This window comes from Misgurnus anguillicaudatus, chromosome 14 (assembly GCF_027580225.2).
Source record: "Misgurnus anguillicaudatus chromosome 14, ASM2758022v2, whole genome shotgun sequence".
Classification (NCBI taxonomy): Eukaryota; Metazoa; Chordata; class Actinopteri; order Cypriniformes; family Cobitidae; genus Misgurnus; species Misgurnus anguillicaudatus.
This window is the reverse complement of record NC_073350.2, coordinates 17,267,000-17,288,027: the sequence shown is the minus strand read 5'-3', so window position 1 is coordinate 17,288,027 and position 21,028 is coordinate 17,267,000. Positions and strand designations below refer to the sequence as shown.

General features: G+C 38.5%; 1 protein-coding gene across 5 annotated transcripts in view; it reads right to left on the bottom strand.

Moving 5' to 3' along the window:
* Positions 1-511: 511 nt before the first annotated feature.
* Positions 512-21,028, bottom strand: part of tafa1b (TAFA chemokine like family member 1b) — a 218,764-nt gene continuing 198,247 nt past the window's right edge. Inside the window, exons 4-6 of one of the 5 annotated variants that reach the window (XM_055185176.2) lie at positions 11,799-11,923; positions 7,112-7,186; positions 516-2,113 (exon numbers count right to left, since the gene is read on the bottom strand). In XM_055185176.2, coding sequence (XP_055041151.2) covers positions 7,160-7,186; positions 11,799-11,923 — 152 coding nt within the window. In that variant the 3' untranslated portion in view covers positions 516-2,113; positions 7,112-7,159. Of the gene's footprint in view, positions 2,114-5,448; positions 6,158-7,111; positions 7,187-11,798; positions 11,924-21,028 lie in introns of those variants that run through there. The other 4 variants (XM_055185182.2, XM_055185180.2, XM_055185177.2 and 1 more) reach the window with 4 other exon arrangements.

The following is a 21,028-nucleotide window of genomic DNA, read 5'->3' as shown; positions in this document are numbered from 1 at the left end:
TGTTTCAATGCTACAATATATGGTGTAAAAACGTCTGAGTGCTGCCCTCTTCAGGTTGAATGGTGGCTACTGCAGTTGAATTTTCCTGTTGGATGTTGCGGTACTGCATGATATAAGCAGTACGATCCTATGTAAGCAGGTTCAAGCTCACCACGCCCTTGTTACAATCTAACCCCTTGGTACAAGCTCAGTTCGTCCCCTCTATCTCTGTTGAGGTCTGCCCACTTTTCTTGCATTTTCCAAATATTGCCAGTGGGTGGAGTCAGGCTCTGACCAGGGGTTTAGTTACTCTTTAATCTAAACCCTGTCTGGGAAACCATATCGTACACTCGACACAAATTGTTGTTCTAGTATGTATAGAATAGCAGGTGAGTTAAAGATCTGACATGGGTCAAAATTCTCTTTAGAAGTATGGACTTACCCGAGAATATGTCCTGCTTTCCCATCTGTTTTCCTTACATATATGAACCTTTTAGCAATCTGAACACAAAAGGACATTACTGTTCCCTAAATGTAAGGATGCAAAGATTGTAACTTTGTTGAAAACAATATTGCTCACAGATACATCAAAGGTAGACAGCGTGTATAGAAAACCTTTTAATATTGATTTGCGTCTGATAAGGCTGCACGTTAATCTATAAGGGTCCAGGGTTTCGGCAATTGCATGTCTAGACTGATTCCAGTAAAGAGAAATGAAGCCCATCACCTGTCAATACTTGACAAACACATTATACGGCAAAGCAGAACACTTTAAATGTCAATTACAGTGCTTAACATGTGGTAATATCCTTCTGAATTAATACTGTATGGAGGTAGACAACTCACAAGCTGCCAAGCATTATCAAGATGTGATTGATGTTATTTCACTTTAAAACAAAACTCTGCTTCCCTATACACCCTACCAACTTAAAATATATATATAAAAAAACTAGACGGTATGTGAAAAGGGCTTCTTTTATCTGAACTGAATCACCAACACAGATCCAATGTATTATCATGTCTTTAACAAGCCGGACGTCTTTGATTGTGTTGAATTGATGAAACTCACACAAGCATTATGATGCCTATCTATTCTCAAAACAGCATGAAACAGATTGAAATATGGGGTGAATTTAGTTATCTGCCTATAGATATGTAACTGTGGACTGTGTTTAGCCATTGTGTCCATTAAATTGTTATTTCCTTAAACTCTCATTTCAAGCAAAAAATGCATAATGTCCATTACGACAAGAGAATACATATTTTTAACTGGGAATTAATTGTTTATCTCGTTTTAAAAACCAAAACCATGAATACAGTCAGGAATTACATTGTTTTAACCCACTGAACAGGTTTTAAGGGCATGTAAGGTCTTCGTATGACATCTTTTAATATGCATCTATAAGTATATATACAGAAATATATACAGTTACTTTTAAAACAATGCTCCCACAGAATACACAGAGCATGCCGACAAATAAAACGACATCTTGCCGAAGTAGGTGTAGACAATGTGACCTTTCCCCCGGGGTATCCCAAACGAACAGTAGTGTGTGGACTCAGTGGCAAGCAGTAAACTCAGAAACGGAGTGAGGTGGCGGGGATTTCACAAGCTCCTAGTCTATTACCAAAGCCAGCGTGGATGGCGAAAAGACAAAATGACAGAGGGATGACGATATCTCCTATTGATTTCCACCTCGTTTTCTCAGACCTTATCCACTGTAATCCTCCAGACAGTCGTTCACAGCTGATGTCGGGATTGTCCGGTTTACCTAAGGTGTGGTAAAGTCTTCAAATATAATTTTAAATCCGGTAAACGGTCCCACTAAGCTGTCTGATTTTAGGACCAGAGGAAATCGGTCAAGAGAAAAGCAGACGCACGGCTGCCGGTGTCCAAGACGCGGGGCTCATCGATCGAAAACACAGATTAGACTGCTTTATTTATATGCTTTTTGATATTCCTTGGCACCGAATGAGCAAATCCTGTCTTTATCTCCATGAAATGTCCTTATTTATTGTGTAGTCACAGGCAATCCAGTCAAATACCCATTTGATGTAATGGTTTCTTCCATTTCGACGGAGGATCCGCATTCACTGCCTGTGAAGGAGCTCTTTGTTAGGTCCGGGGGTGAATCTAAAAACAGAAAAAGGGGAGGGAAAACAGACATGCATGCTTAGAAAAAAAGATATAAAATGCTTGTGAATAGCAAGGGAATGATTTAATGATTAACAAAGACAGCTCCTAACCCAGTAATTGTGTATGGAAGACTTTTATTTGTCACTTACAGCATATACAGGTACATTGAATGTCAGATTGATCTGACTGCCACCATGCTGTTAAATGAGTTATATGTGTGGATGTGTATCAGTCGTGTTTTCTTGCGGCCAATCGCATCTCAGCATTTTCTCTTTTTATACAGTGCAGTGAAAAGACCTCAGCAACAATGCCAAGAGGGAAATAAGATTTTTCCTCTCTGTTTCTCTTTCCATCTATCTCTCTCTCTCTGTGACTTCAGGGACCTCTATTTAGTCCGTCTGGTGACTGCATCTAGCTTCAATGTTGTGCTGTTATTAATGATCCATCGTCTCCCTGATCAGACCGGAGGAAATGCACGATAACAGCCACAGTCACTTACGATTAGCCAACATACTGTACGTCAGCGCAAATCGTCTTTTGATCTGCTTCCCAGAAAGCTTATCACTGAGCAAACATCTACAATGAATGTTTAATATCAATATCAGGCACTTCCCATACATTATGATATGGCTGCTGATACACCCAGTCTCTCTTTCTGTCTCTCAGGTGCAAGGCTTTGAAACGGTTCACGGAACGAAAACGAAAACCAGAAACGTTTGATGTTTTGCAAGGAACAGAAACGAAACCAGAAACTTAAAAAAAATGTTCCGGAAAAGAAACGTTTATTTAAAATAATGGTAACCGGTTAATACTGTTATTTTTTCCGTTCTTTGACAAGATTTCTGTTTAATATGACTCGGTGAAGTTCACTTCCGGTCGTCGATGACTCATCGGAGAAATTAGAAGCTTGTCACCAGCAAGTAGCCTACTCAAGCCTCTAATGCTCAATCATAAGAGGGAAATATTGTAGGCTACCAAGTTTCTCAAGATGTTTGTTTTTTAAAGGAACAGTATGTAGGATTGTGGCCAAAACTGGTATTGCAATCACAAAACTTGTGGCTAAAACTGGTACTGCAATCACACAACTGGTGGCCAATACACAAAATGACAACATAAACATCAGTTGAGGGCTGCAACTCCAATTTTTAAATGACAATATCCTGGCCAGACCACCTGTTGACAGTGTTATAAGTATTTGAAATGAAAATGATTTCTTAATGTCTAGTGACATATCAGGGACATTTTATGATTAATTGATATCAATTTCTTACATACTGTTCCTTTAATACTAATTAGTGGTATAACGGATCGCAGTTGATCCGTGATCTGTACAGATCACAGGCCACGGTTCGGCTCGCTTGCGATTTGCGGATTAATACGCAAATTTAAATAGGGTGAAAGTTGATCATTTGCACGTGTTTCAAAGGCTTGCAAATGTTAACACTTAAGTGATTTTTAACAATTTAACAACAAAAAGGCGCTAAAATCAGCAATTTTCTTTACGCACAGATGCACATGCGGTTAAATGTGTCCAATTAAACGTGATCATCGCTATGCCCTTCAAAGATCAGAACTCTTGATGTATAAACTTGAGAGATAAAGTTGCGCTACTGTGTCTCATACTGTAGTCCATTAAAATACATTTGGCGAATAAAGCAATGAAAAATGTCATTTTCACTTTATGTGGAGCGACTGTTTATGCTGCATCTTCTTCCTGAAGCGCCGTTTGGAAATCGTCCTCCGTCTGTGTGTGTGCGTGTGTTTAAGTGCACTCAACAAATGTAGGCATGTCAGAATTACAGTTATGCCGCTTACATAATGTAGCCTTTTTTAATGTTCGATGACAACAGACTTAAAGAGACTTAAAGGCGGAGTCCACAATGTTTGAAAAACGCTTTGGAAAAGGAGACGGGCCGACTACCAAAACACACTTATAGCCAATCAGCAATAAGGAGCGTGTCTACTAACCGACATCCTTGCCGGGTTGCGTATGTGTGGGGCGGGCCTATCAACAGAAGGTCCAGATTCTATTGGGGTAGGGGCGTGTTTGTTTAGGTGATTTCAAATATCAACATTGGCTTTCAAACATCGTGGACTCCGCCTTTAAGGAAAATTATGTAGACTGATAATTTAAGTTTAATGTCTTAATGATCAGCCTACTTATTTGTATGTCCCACAGCTGACATGGAACGTTATTAACCGGTTCGGGAACTTAATTTTTTTGTTCTAACTGGTTCAGGACCGTCAATTTTAGGGTTGAACTGAAAACCGTAAACGTTAAAATACTATTTCTGAAAATACTATTTGAACCAATTGGGAAAAATTCTGGTTCAAAGCCCTGCAGTCAGGTGTGTTCGTTGTGCGGTTTTTATCAAGTCGTGATGTCATAGAGCTAATTAAAAGCTCAAGCCTGTGGCTTCGCCCCCAGCGCATAAAGCATATGCTGACATTTCCCAAACTAGGCGAAAGGAAGCCAGGTATGAGCTACAGATTGAGAGAGAGAGAGAGAGAGAGAGAGAGAAAGATTGAGGACAAAAATTAGAAACACCCCATGAGGGCCCTCGTAACCCAACAGACAGCTGTCATGCGGCAGAGTTACGCCCCACGTGCTCTCATCATTACAGGCATGGCCTGGTAGGGGCAGAGGAGCTGTCCATCATATTGGATTCTCTGGAGAGGAAACAGTTCGTGTCAATCATTCCAGCTTCCGTAAAGGATCTGGGAATCATTCAGCTTTAGCTTTACCACTGTTTGACTAATAAACAGACGGAAATTAACAAGAGACAAAAAGGAAAGACTGATGTTTGTTTGACAAAGACGCAATAATCTTTTTGTTTTAGTAATCCATGTCGCTGGACATAAATCCGTATTTCTGTCCCAGAAATCCATTTTATCATCTTTGTCTGCGCTATGCGCTTAGTTTGCACTAAGCCAACCATGTGTTTACTCTCTAAATAAAAGCTTTGCATACTCTGCGTGCTACAGTATTTCACATCTTCCACCCTGCACAAAAAATAGTACAGTAACCCTGATGCAATTTGTCTTCAGCTGTCTGACAGCATGCACGACTCTGTCTCTCCCTATGCGGGTTGTTGCTGCGGATTGAGGCTGTATGCAAATGTTGTCATATTTCTGTCCATCTCCGCTCAGGTGCCCTCTGCTGTCCTTACTGCTTCAGCTATTGGCTGGTTCCACATCGCTATGATGTTGTCACGTGCATGATTCACGAATGACATTTAAATTTGTTTTGCATTATAATTTCCCAATGCATTAAAATAAAATGTAATTTCAGTTGTTGAAGGAGGATACATCAAGACTCCAGACAGCATGAATGTGTTCAAATTATTTTAATATGACAGCGGCAAAGAGATACAGATACACTCAAGGCACCGGGGTCAACGGTCATAATCATGCAATTTAATCTTGAGCTATTTCGTGTTTATCACTTTGCATATTACGTTGCGCTGAACAACCATCCTGATGGATATTTCACACATGTATCTGGTAAAGTCCTTCTGTTTAAAACAGACTCGGGGAGGCCATTAAATATCCGCAGACCATTTGGAGAACTCGACAGGTGGTTTCCATGTTTATTTGTGTGAAAAATGCATGCAACAGAACACAGATAGGACGATTTATTATTTTAAAAAGCCTTTGGGTAAAAAATCTCCAGTTGATCTGCAACCGTAACATTTGAATTCCCTTTCAGTGGGTCTCATTAACTAATAATTGCATGCAATAAGTGCATGTTGCGTATATGTTGGAGACGGTTAGAAAATAAGACCCATCACAGCATCAGCTAAAGTCCATGTCTCCTCTCACACGAGGCAGATCAAGGTATACGAATTAGGGAAAGCTGTGCACCGTGTCTTCTTTATAATGCATTGATTTAATATAAAGGAACTGAATGATATAGCCATTAGGAAGAGGTAAAGGTCTATGCAGGGCGAGTGTGAGGGTCTCTCTCAGCCTCTTGCATTGTGTGCCTTCCTCAAAAGAGGCCTGCCTTGTCTGGAGCTACAGGCAAGGAGGGGTCCCTCTCTGTAAAACATAAAGGAAAAAAGAGAAGAAACAAGGGTGTCAGGCACACGCTTTGGCTTTCTCTTACTAACATGCCAATTTGAAAAAAACGGAAAAACGGATGGATGCCTGAGCAGCGTTTATGAGTGTACGCCTTTTTAGAGCAAAAAATACTGCTAATGAAGGATTTAGCATTTGTTTTTGTTTGCTCTGATCATGGGCCAACACGGGACGGATTGCCTGGACAGCATCAGGGAGGGGGTGTGGGGTTGGATGAAACCAGTAAGATGGACAAAGGTCTTTATAGAAAGCCAGCGCAGGCGTATCTTATTCTCTAGTGCCATACATCAACCCAGGCACAAAGAGGAAATGCACAGTTTTGCACAAACAAAACCTGCACAACTTAAATATAATGGGATAAGGTCGAGGAAACCACAAACACACACGATAATCAAATCTTTTTCATGCCCAGGAGCTTACAAAACAATGTAGGCTAATACAGAGAAAAACCACAAATTCTAGCATTGTACACTTATTACGACTACATGGTCACGCATGAGTGTGCGTATGGTTAGTGTGCTCATTAATTTGAGGTGTGTGTGGCTCCGTATTTGCAATTATGCTGCATTAGTACAATAGCGCAGTATGTTTCCGAGTGTGCGACTGCACGCGACAAAGATGGTTTGCTCGTGCATCTGTTACTTCGTAACTGCATTGGTCCGTACTCGGTAATTACCGTGCCGAGTTCACATTTTTCATTATGTTTGTGTGTGCGTGCCCATTTATAAATTACGCTGACAGTAGAATACACATTGGAGGAGGAATATATTTGTGGCTTCTTAATCATGCACAGCATATAAACACATTGGCAAACACACACTCAGCAATAATTACGTTTCAGTGTGTAATGGTGTTGATGAGCGGTGATTAAAATGTGCAAGCCTAATCATATGGCTAAAAAAAAGGAACACCAACCTGAAGGAGTAGAAGGACGCCGCTGAGCTTCTGCTGAGCCCCTCGGAGCTAAAATGTTGAATATGGCTGCGTGTTCTGGTGAGGAAGATACGAAAAAAGACATTTATCAGCAGAATTAAGTTTTTTTTTTTTCACTTTTACCTGTACTCAAATATTTTTTCCACCAAAAAGTGTTGGTAATACACATCACCTGACGTGGGTAAAAGTCATATGATCATTATTTAAATATGCATTGGTATGTTTTGTTGGAGGCAGGGGCTTAGCCACGAGGGGGCCTGGGTGGGCCTTGGCCCCCTCATTTACATGTCCGCCCCCTCAGATTTCCAATTGCTTAAAATAAAACAAATAAAATAAGAAAATGTTGATTTCTTAGTCTGATTGACAGCTGTTTTCAAACTTAATTGAATTAGCACATGTCACTTGTTGTTGTGCGTAACTTATGCTGTCATCTGTGCATGCGAGTTCATTGATATTTGGTGACAATGGCAGCTGGTGCGGAAAGTACAATATTACGCTTTTTCAAAAAAAGCACGGAAAGATGAGCGAGAAGAAGAAAATGTGCCATCTATATCATCTGAGTCTACTTCATGTTCTGCTGAAACGGTGAAGTAAATATACTGTTTTAAATGTGTAAAGGTGTTAAGCTGTTTTATTTATAAGTGTTAAGAGAGAGAGAGAATTGCCCCCTAATTTTAAGGTGGGACCCCCCAAAAATAAAATTCTAGCTACGCCCCTGGTTGGAGGACAAGACAAAAGAGGTGTGTTCGACTTTAGTTGGCTTTACAAGAACCGTCAAGTGCATGACATCAAAATACCGCAAGATAACATACTGCATGTCTGCGCGGTGCCGTATGAAGTCGGACACACCCCTCGCCATGGTTTTTAATGTAAATTTCGCAATTTCATTTTTTTTTGTCAATATTTAAAAAATAAGGCTTAAGTTTTGCGGAAATCTATAATGGTAACGCAACTTCTGATAATGCTACACTGTCAGAAAAAATTGTCAAAATAGGTACCCCAGCTGTACTCCACTGGGGCGGTACCTTAAAGATTTATAGTCGTACCAAATGTATTGGGGAAAGCGGGGGCGAAAGTAAAATTTTTCAGAAAAACATAATTTTAAAAGATAATTTTATAGACAGAGATATATTTTTTGCTGTGGTCAATAACTCACAAGTGTGGTCTATCAATATCAAGTGGAATTTTGTAAAAATGTAAAACAACTTCAGTATAATTTCACTTTAAACATAAGTAGTGAATTGTTACTTTCGACCCCACCTGCAGGGACGAAAGTAACACCACAAAACAAGATAGATTTTTGTGTTACACTTGTTTTTATTAAATATACATGACTATGACCTTGTTAATATATAACTGCAAACATATTTTGTAATTTATCTTTGTAAAAAATAATGAAGCTACAATTTAATTTTAAATTTCTGTTTTATCAAATGTTTCAAACTAAAATTTTTGAGATTTTTGTTAAACAATATGAAAATGAAATCAAATCAAATTAGAATAATATAAATGTTCAACATATACAAAAGTATTAGCAGCGGGACAAAAGTAACTTGTGTTACTTCTGACCCGACAGGATCTCCTCACATTTAAACACGATTTACTTTTATTTTGAAAAACTTGGAGAGGTCAAACTTCAGGATGTGTTAGAGCACTAAATAACCTGTAGATTGATCAGTACTTTAACACATGAAACGAGAAACACGAAGCGTTATAAGAAAAAAATTATGCTTTAGGAATTTACTTATCATGGTTGAAAACACCTTTCTGGATCTACACGCGGAAAACGGTGACTAAATAACGCGATATTTGTCAGCTCTGTCAGGGGTTGTGTGCCTAAGATGCTGTCATAGTTTGGGATGCAAATGTTATCAGGGCTCGGAGAAAATCGCTTTGCTAATTTCGTCCCGCGTTACTTTTGCCACGGTTCTCCCCTACATATGATACAGTACATATTAGGACCTTTATAAAGGGTACTGCCCCAGTGACAGAATGGGGTACATCATATTTTGACCATTTATTTCTAACAGTGTACTAAGATACATAATCTTAGTTTATTTTAGACTTTATCTTAGTTTTAAGAACACATTTTAACATCAGAAGTAGTTTCAGTGTCTTTTTGGAGTAACAAAATTGCTTTTAGTGCAAAAAGTTGCTTTTAAAAGGGAAATGGTGCAGATATTGTTTTGACCCCTGGCCTCTGATGTCAGCAGCTCCTACTTTGAGACCAGCAGGACTTTTTTCCAGTTCACAATCGCTATTTCTGTGGTGGAAACATGTGGTGTTCTATATTGGGCACCAGCACTCTATTGGTGGAAAATGAGGATAACTGATGCTTTCCACATTAGATAGGAAATATGGGACAGTTTCTTTTGATTAATTTTAGTGAGTTTAACATAACATCAGTGTCCACAGGCTTTTATTGTCTCTATTTAATAGTTTCACACTTTTAATGCAAGAGATACTTGCTTTGATTCATTGGATTTGTATGCGTGGTCTTACCTTAGAAATCTCGAAATTCATCCAGGCACCATCAGATTCCCTTAAGCAGGGCTTGAAATAGTTTAAACAGAGGAGGGAGGCGTGACGATGCCAAGAAGGCATTCCAAGAAGGGACCTAACCCCCTTCAATGCTATCTCCTCTCCCTTACACATCTCTACTTGTATTCACTGTCATAAAAAGCCATCGCTAAAAAAAATCACAGGCCTGGGACAAAGGTTTTATGCTTGGGCACTATCTCTCAATATAAGCAGGCTCTACTATAAGTGACTTATGTTCTTTGACTTCTCAAATGTGAACCTGGATCACAAAAATAGCCTTAAGTCGCACGAGTCAACAATACATTCACTGTATGGGTCAAAATTATAATTTTTTTATTTTATGCCAAAAATCATTAGTTTATTATGTAAAGATTGTGATCCATCAAGATATTTCCTACCATAAAAATAACACAACTTATGTTTAAATTATTATTATTATATTATATTCATATTACATTACTTTTGTAAGCGGATACAATGCTAAGGACTTCATTTGGACAACTTTAATGCAGCGTTCAGACCAGCCGCGGTAAATGCGTCAAGTGCGAGTGATTTCAATGTTAAGTCAATGTAAAGACGCGTTGATGCAAATGGCGCGAATTGAGCGTTGCCAGCAAGCACGCGAGTTGAAAAATTTGAACTTTGGCGGAAAACGTGCCGTGTTAAGCAATCAGGAGCTTGCTCTAGATTACAGGAAACGAGCGGTGGTAGACGCGAATTTGACGCCTCAAATGTGGCTGGTGTGAACCCACAGTAAGGGCAATTTTCTCAATATTTAGTTTTTTTGCAGCCTCAGATTTTCAAATAGCTGTATCACAGCCAAATATTGTCCACTCCTAATGCTGTGTTTACACCAACCGCATTTTAGGCGTCAAAATTGCATCCACCGCAGCCAGTTTGCCACTTGAACAGTTTAAATGCATTTGTGCATCTAAGCGAAGTAGACGCACGGAAAAAGCAAGCACTTGACACATGTCAGAGGCAAAATCCGCCTCTTGTGGGAGGGGCAAGTGCTATGCGGTTGTCTGTTTGCAGGATGGCTGATGTTGATTGTGCATTTATCGAGAGAGTTACTGGTTTGTATTTAGTCACCTTACTATAGGGGGAAAATAAACGGCGCGGGTCGATAAACGTCACGTGACTCAAAAGTGAATTGTGTATTACAACTTACCAGGTAGCCCAGTGTCCTCACTGACACTCTTCCAAGCGAGGTCCTTTTTATTCCTGTCTCTATAAAAATAAGAACTTGTGTTGTATAGCTCCGGGTGACTGCTCACGGACAATATCAAGCCTTTATGCTAAATGAGTGACTCCGGGCGGGGCTACCGCCACAGCAGCAAGCAGGCTCCTAATTGGTTAACCCGGCGCAAAAATCAGCCAAAGTTCACATTTCTCAACTCGGGCGTCAGCCACAAATTTGCGTCAAACGCAAAATGCACAAAAAGCACCATTCGCGTGTACCGCGCATACCGCGCCATACGCTCAAGACGCGCAAATGAGGCGGAACCGCGCCCACCGCGCCACGCCAAACGCCCCATCCACGTCGCGAGACCTCCAGACATCGACTTAACATTTAAATCACTCGCGCCTGACACCTCTATCACTCACGCTTCACGCCTCCACCACGGCTGGTGTAAACGCAGCATAACAGACAATACATCAATGGGAAAAAATTACCCTTTTGACTGGTTTTGTGGTCCAGGGTCACAATTGTCGGTGTTCTGTCACATTACCCTTATTGTATGTGACCCAGTCTTTGAAACCCAGCTGAAGTAATTTTTGTGGTTTTACTTTTTGACCTTGATATCTTTCAAATTGACTAAGATCAATATTTAAGATTATGAGACTTTAACCTGGATTTCACAGATAAGGTCACAAATTTGTTGACTTGTTACAGCTCTTTATTTTAAAACGGCTAAATGTATCATCCGAGCATGAGCTTCTATTCATAAGGAATAAACAGGTTAGTGAGGTCCAAGTGTCTCTCTCGCCTCTGAGTCATATAGCCATTTACGAGTCTTAAAAACCTTTACGATGTTAAAGGTTGAATTTACATTTGATTCACCATCTCACTCTCTTTCTCACTAATCAAAGGGAACATGATGTTTGTGATGTTGTGAGCCCTCACCCTTGTGGTCTTGATCTTGTTCCCAGAGGAACACATCCAGCCGGAGTTATCAGGTAGAGTCTTACACTCCTCCCCCTCCAAACACGGCTCCATCTCACACCACCATTTCCCAATCACGATAGAAGCTGCAGAATACACAAACACACAACAGTGTGTTTCAGAAACATGGACAAAATAATTCAAACAACACAAACAATGAAGGCAAACCTGAATGCTATTGACTAACACTGAAAGTGATGTCAGTGGAAAAGTAATTTCAGAGGTAGAGCAATGTAACATGCATCAATGAATAATTCATTGAAATGTGTTAATAAAGTAACTAGGGTCAATTTTTGTGTTTACAAATATTTACAATATAACATTCGCAGAGTATTTCCTCTCAGGCTAAACAAAACAAGCAAGACGCACTTCTAATCAGCACAGGATTTGAGTGTGTTTTGTGTGTCTTATTGTCAGGGTGTATTCACTACTACACACTACCGAGGGAGGAGAAACAGAGGAGGAAACATGGAGGCTGCCTTTAGTCAGCGTGTTTTCCCTTGACGCAGGGTGCGCTCTGCAAAATATTCCCCTTAGCTGCAAAGTGGCTTGCATTTCAAACAAATACAGTGATGTCACAGCAGGACATCGCCTTTTAAATGACTGTGTTTTTGAAATAAAATGCAATATAAAGGTATGAAACGTGAGTTTTCAAAGCCTAGAATTTCAAAGGGTTGCTTCTGCTTCAGAGCATGTTGAAGAAATCGGAGAATTGCAATTCTCATGGCAATGCGCATCCTCTACACTCGCTAGCCAAGCCTGCTGAGTTGTAATTTAACCCATGCTGTGTTGTTTCAACCCAAAATACTGGGTTGTTTTAACACTTTGTTGGGTCAAATATAAACATTTTCTGGTTTAATTTCCACTCAGCTGCTGGGCTCGTACCTTTTGACCCAATGCTGGGTTGAAAATAGCCCAGTGTAGTCACAGACCCCTTCATGGTTCACGTCACAGTCGGTTCCCACTGCGCATGTCGTGGTCAGAAAAGCCATTACAGCAGATTGAGTTGCGTATTATTCAATATCGTCAAAAATGCCTACTTACATCGTGGGCTGTGAAAATCGCACCAGGTCTTCCGTTAAGTTTTCGCGATTCATGCAGAATCTCAAAAACAAAAAAATACAACATCTGCGGCTGCAAGCAATTAACGTGCAGACTGGAACAATGCAAATATCAAAGAGGCTTGTTTGTAGTGCTCACTTCATTTGAGGTAAGTCATAATTTTTCAGCCCTGTTAGATTCAATTATAAAGCCTGGATGGTATGAACAGTTTGACCCCATGCTGCACGCGCACCCGATAGTCATTCAATGTTTACAAACCTTGAAGGGGTCTATAAGATCCTGATATGGAATAATAAAATACATATTTCCAATAATGAATGGATGCACGAATGGATATATATTTAGAAATAGTATAACTGAAATAAAATCGGTCACCCAACAACTCTTCAATTTTCACCTTAAAAATCCTGTCATAATTTACTGACACTCATGTTACACTAAATCTGTACATTGTCAGAAAATACTGTACCTTCAAAGGTTTATTTTTTTGTAACTTTATGGGTACAACACATTGAAATGTTGTAAATTTTGGGGTACAATATTGTACCCTCAAGACCTACTGTGTCCCTTAACTCTTTCCCCACCATTGACAAGTTATCTCGTCAATTAAGAGAAAACATTTCCCTGCCAATGACGCTTTCCTGACGAGTTTTTATGGGAATCTGTAATTCCGCTATTATCAACTAGATGGCGCTCTTACCCAGTTTATAAAAAACTGAAGCAAAAATTACTTTAATTAATTTTAAACTTCGTTTATGTTTTGATAATCGTACTGAATTTGATCTCTAACAAAATTCCTTTTCAAAAATGCAATTATTACAGCCTTTTGCTCAAAATATGGTATTTTTTAAGAAACCTACCCTTATTTAAGAGGTTATAAAAAGAAAACAAATGAAGATAGGATGAAATGTTTTGAAAACTACAAAAAATGCTTTTAAGCAAAGGTTTGTGGGGAATGAGTTGAGAAACAATTTTGTACCAGGTAAATTTTATGGCTACAAAGCAGTCAACTGTACCTTTAAATGCGCACAATAGATCCTTAAGCTATAGTAATGTACCCCAAAAGGTACAACATTGTATTATGTTTAGTATACCTGTTAAGGTACAAAATGGAAACTTAAAGAACCACCTCAGTCAATGATTTGTAGCTTTTTTCTGACAGTTTATGAGTTTCTTTATTTTGTTAAAAATGTTTTGATAAATGAGTGTAAGCAAACTGTATGTATACAGTTGATGGTACCCATTGACTTCTATATTATTAGTATTTGTTCCTACTATGGATGTCAATGAGTACCGTCAACTGTACGCTTATTGTACTCATCAACTTGTTGTGTTAAACAGAAGATAGAAACTCATACAGGTTTAAAACAACATAAGAGTGAGTAAACAATGACAGAAGTTTCATTTTTTTGGGTGAACTATCCATTAAATTTCTCTTTTTTGGGATTTGAAGGTTAAAAGTCCAATCTAGATTTAATTATTCTGTACACTATCTTTGTGTGCTCTGTCCCTAAGGTGAAAAGGTCAAATTTAATCAATAATAAAAAAGAAAAATCTTCGCTCACCATCTTCCTCTAAATCCCTATCAAACTTCTTACAAACACAGCCAGAGCTTATTGCTTACACCATTCCCAATTTTAACAGCAAATATTCACACTTTGTGAAATCCTCATTCCTAATTCAACTTTTTTCACACAACCAGAAAACACGCACTCACACTGCCTTTCCACAAACACAGCACTGCATAGATACTGGCCTAAAAGTCACAGCAGAGACGCCGACACGGCAGTGCTAGCCGGCCCATAATTCCTCTCTCTCATGTGCAGTGCACACACTAGCCCAAGGTTCATTAAACACTAAACTCCCTCTAGTCTGGACTGGACGGGGAATGATTATCTCAAGCTCTTTCTTTTCCTTTACATGTCACTTCTGTACAGCTCAGTTTTACGGTGTACCTTCTTAATCACAAAGCAATTAGCGGTTAGCGGGAGTTGGTGGCGATGTGTCCACACCATTTCTAGATTTAAGATACTGCGCTCGTACCTTCTAAAAACAAAAGGTGCTAAATAGCACTAAAAGTGGTTCTTGGCTCGTAATCATAGAGGAACCATATTTAGTGCTATATAGCACCTATGGAGAACCATACCAGTGCTACACAGGTACTTCATCGATGCTATATGGCACTTAAAATGGTTCCTTATGATTACAAGCCAAGAACCCCTTTTAGTGCTATTTAGCACTGTTTATTTTTAGAGTGTATATAAGTTGGAGAGCAGCACCCAAAGTTAGTCCCTAACAATGTTGCTAGTGGCCTGAAAGTGATATTAATTTAAAGTAGAAATCAGATGTTAGTTAAAATGCGAGCATATTTCATAGAAAAAAAAACTGAACTGACCACCCGAATGGTCAAAATGTATCATTTGGCAAAATTGGAAATGCCGAATGATGTGATTTGGACAAATGATTTGTGTGGTGCTGGTTGTCAAATTTCCTGTTCTTAAGCCCAAAGAGTGAAAGGAACCAACTAGCCCCTGTTTCATTATCATTCTGGGAAGGATTTATATTCAGACACTTTAAATCTTGAAGCCATTCGAAATTGAAAAAAGTGAGGTAATTCCCCCGAAAAAGACAAAAAAAAATCGATTCCATAGTACGGAGGGTTGATTGAAACACAGAGGCCCAGATTAAAACTCCAACAGGGACTATGAAATGTGTGGTTTGAATTTTGCACAGAAAACGAATTGTATTCCCTCGCAGTGGAGTGGAGCTAGATTCATGTGCATGAAAGTTGTTTGGATAAAAATAATAATTGATGATCAGGTCTTTGATTTTGTCAATGATAAACAGTTTAACATATGGAATAGAAATCTGGGGGAATACTTATAAAGTTAGAACTACTCTAGTTTTTCTACTACAAAAAAAGGTTATCAGAATAATTACACATTCTTCATATAATACTCCAACGAATCCTTTGTTTATTCAGTTAAAAACATTAAAATTCTATGATTTGGTAGTTTGTATACAGCTAAACTTGTGTATAAGGCGAGACAACATACTCTCTCTCAGTCCTTGCAAGCTATGTTTAGCTTGAGAGACAGTATTTATGATCTAAGAGGGGCTTATATGTTTAATATACCATATTGTAGAACAAATTTAAGAAGAAACTGTCCATCAAATAAAGGTGTTCAGCTTTGGAATAGCTTCCCGGATGAGTTAAAAAAGGCCAGGTCATTAATACAATTTAAAATACTTTATAAAGGATTGGTATTGAAAAGATATATTGAATAGCGATGATAAAATTAATAGTGAAAATAATAACAATAATAACAATAATGCATGTACTTCTAAATATATAATGAAAATATTTTATTTCGCCATATTAAATAATGAAAATTACTGCTGCTTGTATGGAGTTAAGGGTGGGCTTTTGCTTCAGCCTACACCTTTTGGTCAATAAAAGTGTAATGGAAAATTTTTATTTTTTTATTTTTATTAATATTCTTTTTTTTCTTTTTGAATGATTTTGTATGTGTATATGCATAACTGTATGTATGTACTTATACGTTTTTACGTTTTCATGTGCAAAATGATGCAAATTGATTTTTTTTGTTGACCAAAAAATCTAATAAATAAAAAATAAATAAATATATTTAAATATATTTAAAGTATAAGACAAAAATATGCATCATTTTGACATGATTTAATTGAAAGCAAATTATAAAATTATACAATTGTGCTCCTGTGGCTCAGGGGTACAGCGTTGCGTTAGCAGCGCAAAGGTCATGAGTTTGAACCCAACACATACTGATAAAAAGTGTATATCTTGTCGGTGGCTTCAAATAAAAGTGTCTGACAAATGCATGAATGTAAAATTATTTTTGTTTTTTTGATTTTGCAATCTATGCACATTTATTTACTTGAATCATATGGTTAACTGTTCCATTTATAATATTACTTTTTTATTAAGGCATACATTTATAATTTATGTAAACCAAGTTTTTTTTACTTTGATTAAATTAAACACAAACTGATTTCACTTTCAGCATTTATTGGCAGTCACTGAATGTGTGAATACTGCAAAGTGAGACAAATGATGAGACGTGTGCCTCAGCAGCGTTTGACCCATCTGACAGATGGGCTGCTCTCTCTTTCCATCTCAAACTTGGCGAGCGGGAGAGAGCTCACGAGAGAGGACACGGGGTCAGAGCTTATGCTCCGAGACTTTTATCTGTCTGGATCCAAGCCAGACCCTGTTCAGGTGACCTTCCCAGCCTGAAGACAGCCTTTCCCTTTGGGTCATCCTCCTCCTGCGGTCCCTCTGGCCACCGGATCTCTTCTGCTGGATCCTCCCAGCCATCATAAAGTCACAAAATCAGCAACTTTTTTTGCCATCCTAGCCTAAGCCGGGTAGTGCTTCGTCCCAGGAGAGTGCACTAAAAAGTGGATTATCAGAGCACCGCAGGACCCCACAGGCCCACACCCTTACTTCTATGGTCATCAGTCTTCATACAGATCCACTGCCATACACAAGAGTATTTTAATGGTTTGTGTTGAGTCTGAAGTGTGGAGAAGGACCATCAGTATAAGCTCCTTCACTTCCGTTATCCTTTTTTAAGACACAGTTGAAATGTATTTCCAAAAATTTTACTGTTTTGTCTATGTACGACGAAATTGTACAATCTTTTTGAAAGTGACCTTGAGCTTGTGGAAGAGGACTATATAAAATAAACCACTACTTCTCTATCTTAAGTTTATATGGGAGCAGGTGTGTCATGCTTGTAGATCTCTGACCATGAGCAGCATGCAGGTTGGCAGTCCTGTCAGGTGTCACACAATGCTGGCCTTTACAGATATCAAGCTGTTCTTCATTAACATTTCTCTATGTTGTCTGTCACTGAGGATGATACAGATGTGACCCTTACAAGCACATGGGTCATGAAAAAAAAACAGGAATGACAAATAATGTGTCAGTTGTCTGTGCTTGAGGGAGAGAAAACAGTCACATGGCTTCAATGGAGGGTTGTGAAATAAAAATATATTTTTTGTTAAAAACATGAAGCTTGTGAAAAAAGTTTACCAACATTTGATTGAATAATATTTCAATATTAAGCCGCATATTTAATTGTTTTTTACCGAGTCCCTAAGGTGACACTGGAGTAAAAAAAATCTAAAGTTTAGTTTCATGTGCTCACGTGAAACGTTCATGTGCAGAATTTTTTTTAAATTTAGTTTTGCGTGCTCACGTGAAACTATCGTGTGCGCACATGAAGCTATGAATCTATCTATAGTTTCACGTGCGCATGTGAAAGTTTCTTGTGCGCACGCAAAAGTTTCACATGAACAAGCGAAAGTTCCTCGTGCACACGCGAAACTAAACGCGATAGTTCCATGTGCGCATGCGAAATTAAACTTTATTTAATTTTTGCCCAATGTCCCCTTAGGGGCTCCGTAGTTTTTGGGTCAATGCCGTGACGTTGATTATTTTGTGTCCATATGGTTCAAATAAATGTAAAAGGGTTAAAATTTCAAAATAAATTTGCAGATTACTTAGAGCACCAAGTCTAAAATTTCTGGTTTTATTTCTTTTTGAAAAAATATTTGGGGGATAATTGCAAAAATGTCAGTGTGGTGTAACCAGTCTGTGTCAATTGGTGTAACTTGTATTTTTTAAAATAAAAATATAAATAACATACATTTTTACATTATTTGTCAAAGATTATTTAGAAAACAGAACTGTTTTCAGCATGTTTATTACAAATAATACAAAAAAATACGAATTCAAATTTACATTTAGAAATAACTAATAAAATTATATTTTTAAATGATGATGGTACCCATTGACTTCTATAGTATTTGTTTTTCCACTATATAAATGACAGAATTTTAATTTTTGGCTAAACTATCCCTTTAATCTTCTTTTAGACAAACATAATCTACACAAAATAAAAAATGTGCAGTCTCTTCCAAACTTTATAATGGTAGTTAAGGTTGGTCTGATTTTGCATGCATCCTATAAACATGGCTCCAGGGGGTTAATAAAGCATTTTTGAGAAAGGGATTTTCCAGGGTATGACGTAGGGAATGAGGTGTAGTGACAAAGACAAAGCGATTCTTCATAAGGAAGCAATACAACGAGAATAAAAAGAAACAGACGCAATGTTTAAAATATAAAAAAGTCAGCTTTTCAAACATAATTGCAAAACTTACATACTAAGGTTTGGAAATTACAAACTCTTAACCAAAGCGTTTGATGTAAATTGCTGCCTGACAGGCACTGCAAATACAGCACCTGAAAGCCACGCTTCTGCAAAGATATTCAAGCACCTATCAAGATTTGAATTTTACATAACACAAGGGAATCCTTAATAGATTCTAAAGCACACCACGTTTTTCGCAACGCCACTCAATCGATCACACCCAGCAGAGATTAAGAGCGTTAAGCAATTACACTTTAAATTCGCATGCTTTCCTCGCAGGTGTTAATTCACAGCGCCGGGGTTTAAATCGATACATCACAGCAGATAATGATGATCCCCTCTGACCCCTCCTCCTCCTGTCCTGCACGTCATCAAAATGAGGAATGAACTCGCTCTTTAAATCCACTCCAGTTTCTTATCTCGGTTTTGTCTCTGCCTTTACTCAAACAGGCACTCACACAGAAACGCTCCGTTAATGACCTGATTGATTAAATAAGGGCTTTGGCTTTTGGTGTGGAAGGATCGACTGTTTTCTAGCAGGCACAGGTAATGGTAGCAATAAAGTCGGATAAGGTCAGAGGGCGAGCCGAGGAGCTCTAATGAACCTGGGGTGTAATTAACAGGGAACTGGGATCAGAGCGGGAAGACCTCTGAAAAGATAGAGTTTTAAGTCTGTGTTTTTCCACAGGGGAAGATGTGTGGTTTCATTAGATATTTAAAGAGAGACGGGAAGTCTTTCAATCACGACTTTGTCAAAGCTCTTTACTCTTAATGAATGGACTTTAAAGTCCTCAGACTTTGGTTGCAAGGATCTTAACTCTCTCTTTTTCTCTCTCTCTTTGTGTGTGTGTGTGTGTGTGTGTGTGTGTGCTTTCAATGAAACACTTGAGTCAGTCGGATGTGATGACAACCGCATTGTTTGGCCGAATGTGCTGACAAAGTGTCCACTGGCTCTCACCAACACATTACACAATCTTTGAATATTTATATGCTGGTAATCTATTTAAGTTAAACGATTTTTGTCTGGTGTCAGACCCAATATGCTGTTTCCTAATTCTCGTGTATAGTTTTTGAGCTTGTGTGGTTGTATAGGCACGTTAGAGTATAAAAAAGATTGGAAACAGACATTTTAATGCACACTTTATATTTGAATTAAACTGTCTGAAATGTTCCACTGTGAATTTGTATTTAATGCAGATAGATAAATGGCTTGCCCCACTGTGCCTAGATGGGACAGAGGGTAAACTGCTGTCACAGAAGACTTGGGTTCCCCAGGGTTCCCCACCCCTGCATTAAAGCAACACTAAAGAACTCTGGCTCTTTGCTCCCCCTACAGGTTAGAAGCGTAATTGTTCATTACCACTCTCGTAAATACTGCAGCATAGCTGGCTCTGATTGGATTGTAGGTCTGCCGTAAAGCAAGTTTTTGTAGTTTTCACTCGAACTACAGGACCACTACCCGACGGTTGGAAACTTCTTTAGTGCGGTTTTGGCCGCTAGAGTTTTGTGTGGATGAACCACTGAAACTTTTTTGGAAACGTTATTTTAAGGTAAAAAAAACCTCTTTGGTGTTGCTTTAAATGAACATAATATGACCAAACATCATGTAAAGAATATTTGACAACGGGCCATTGAATTATAAGAAAAATAATGCACACCCGAGATGGTGATGCGGCCACGACGCGAAGCGGAGTCCTCAGGTGTGCATTATTTTTCAAAATTTCAACGGCCCGAAGTCAATTATTCTGCTTATGCTACGGTTAACACACCTCAAGACATCGATCACATGATATAATTCCGGTTTTTGTACTTAAATCGCTATTGTGCTACCTCTGTGCATCTCTAAACAACACTGTTATTGCCTCGGAAAACTGTCTGTCATGTTGTTTTTGTTAGTCCTTTATTACAGTTAACTATGCGAAGTAATATGGA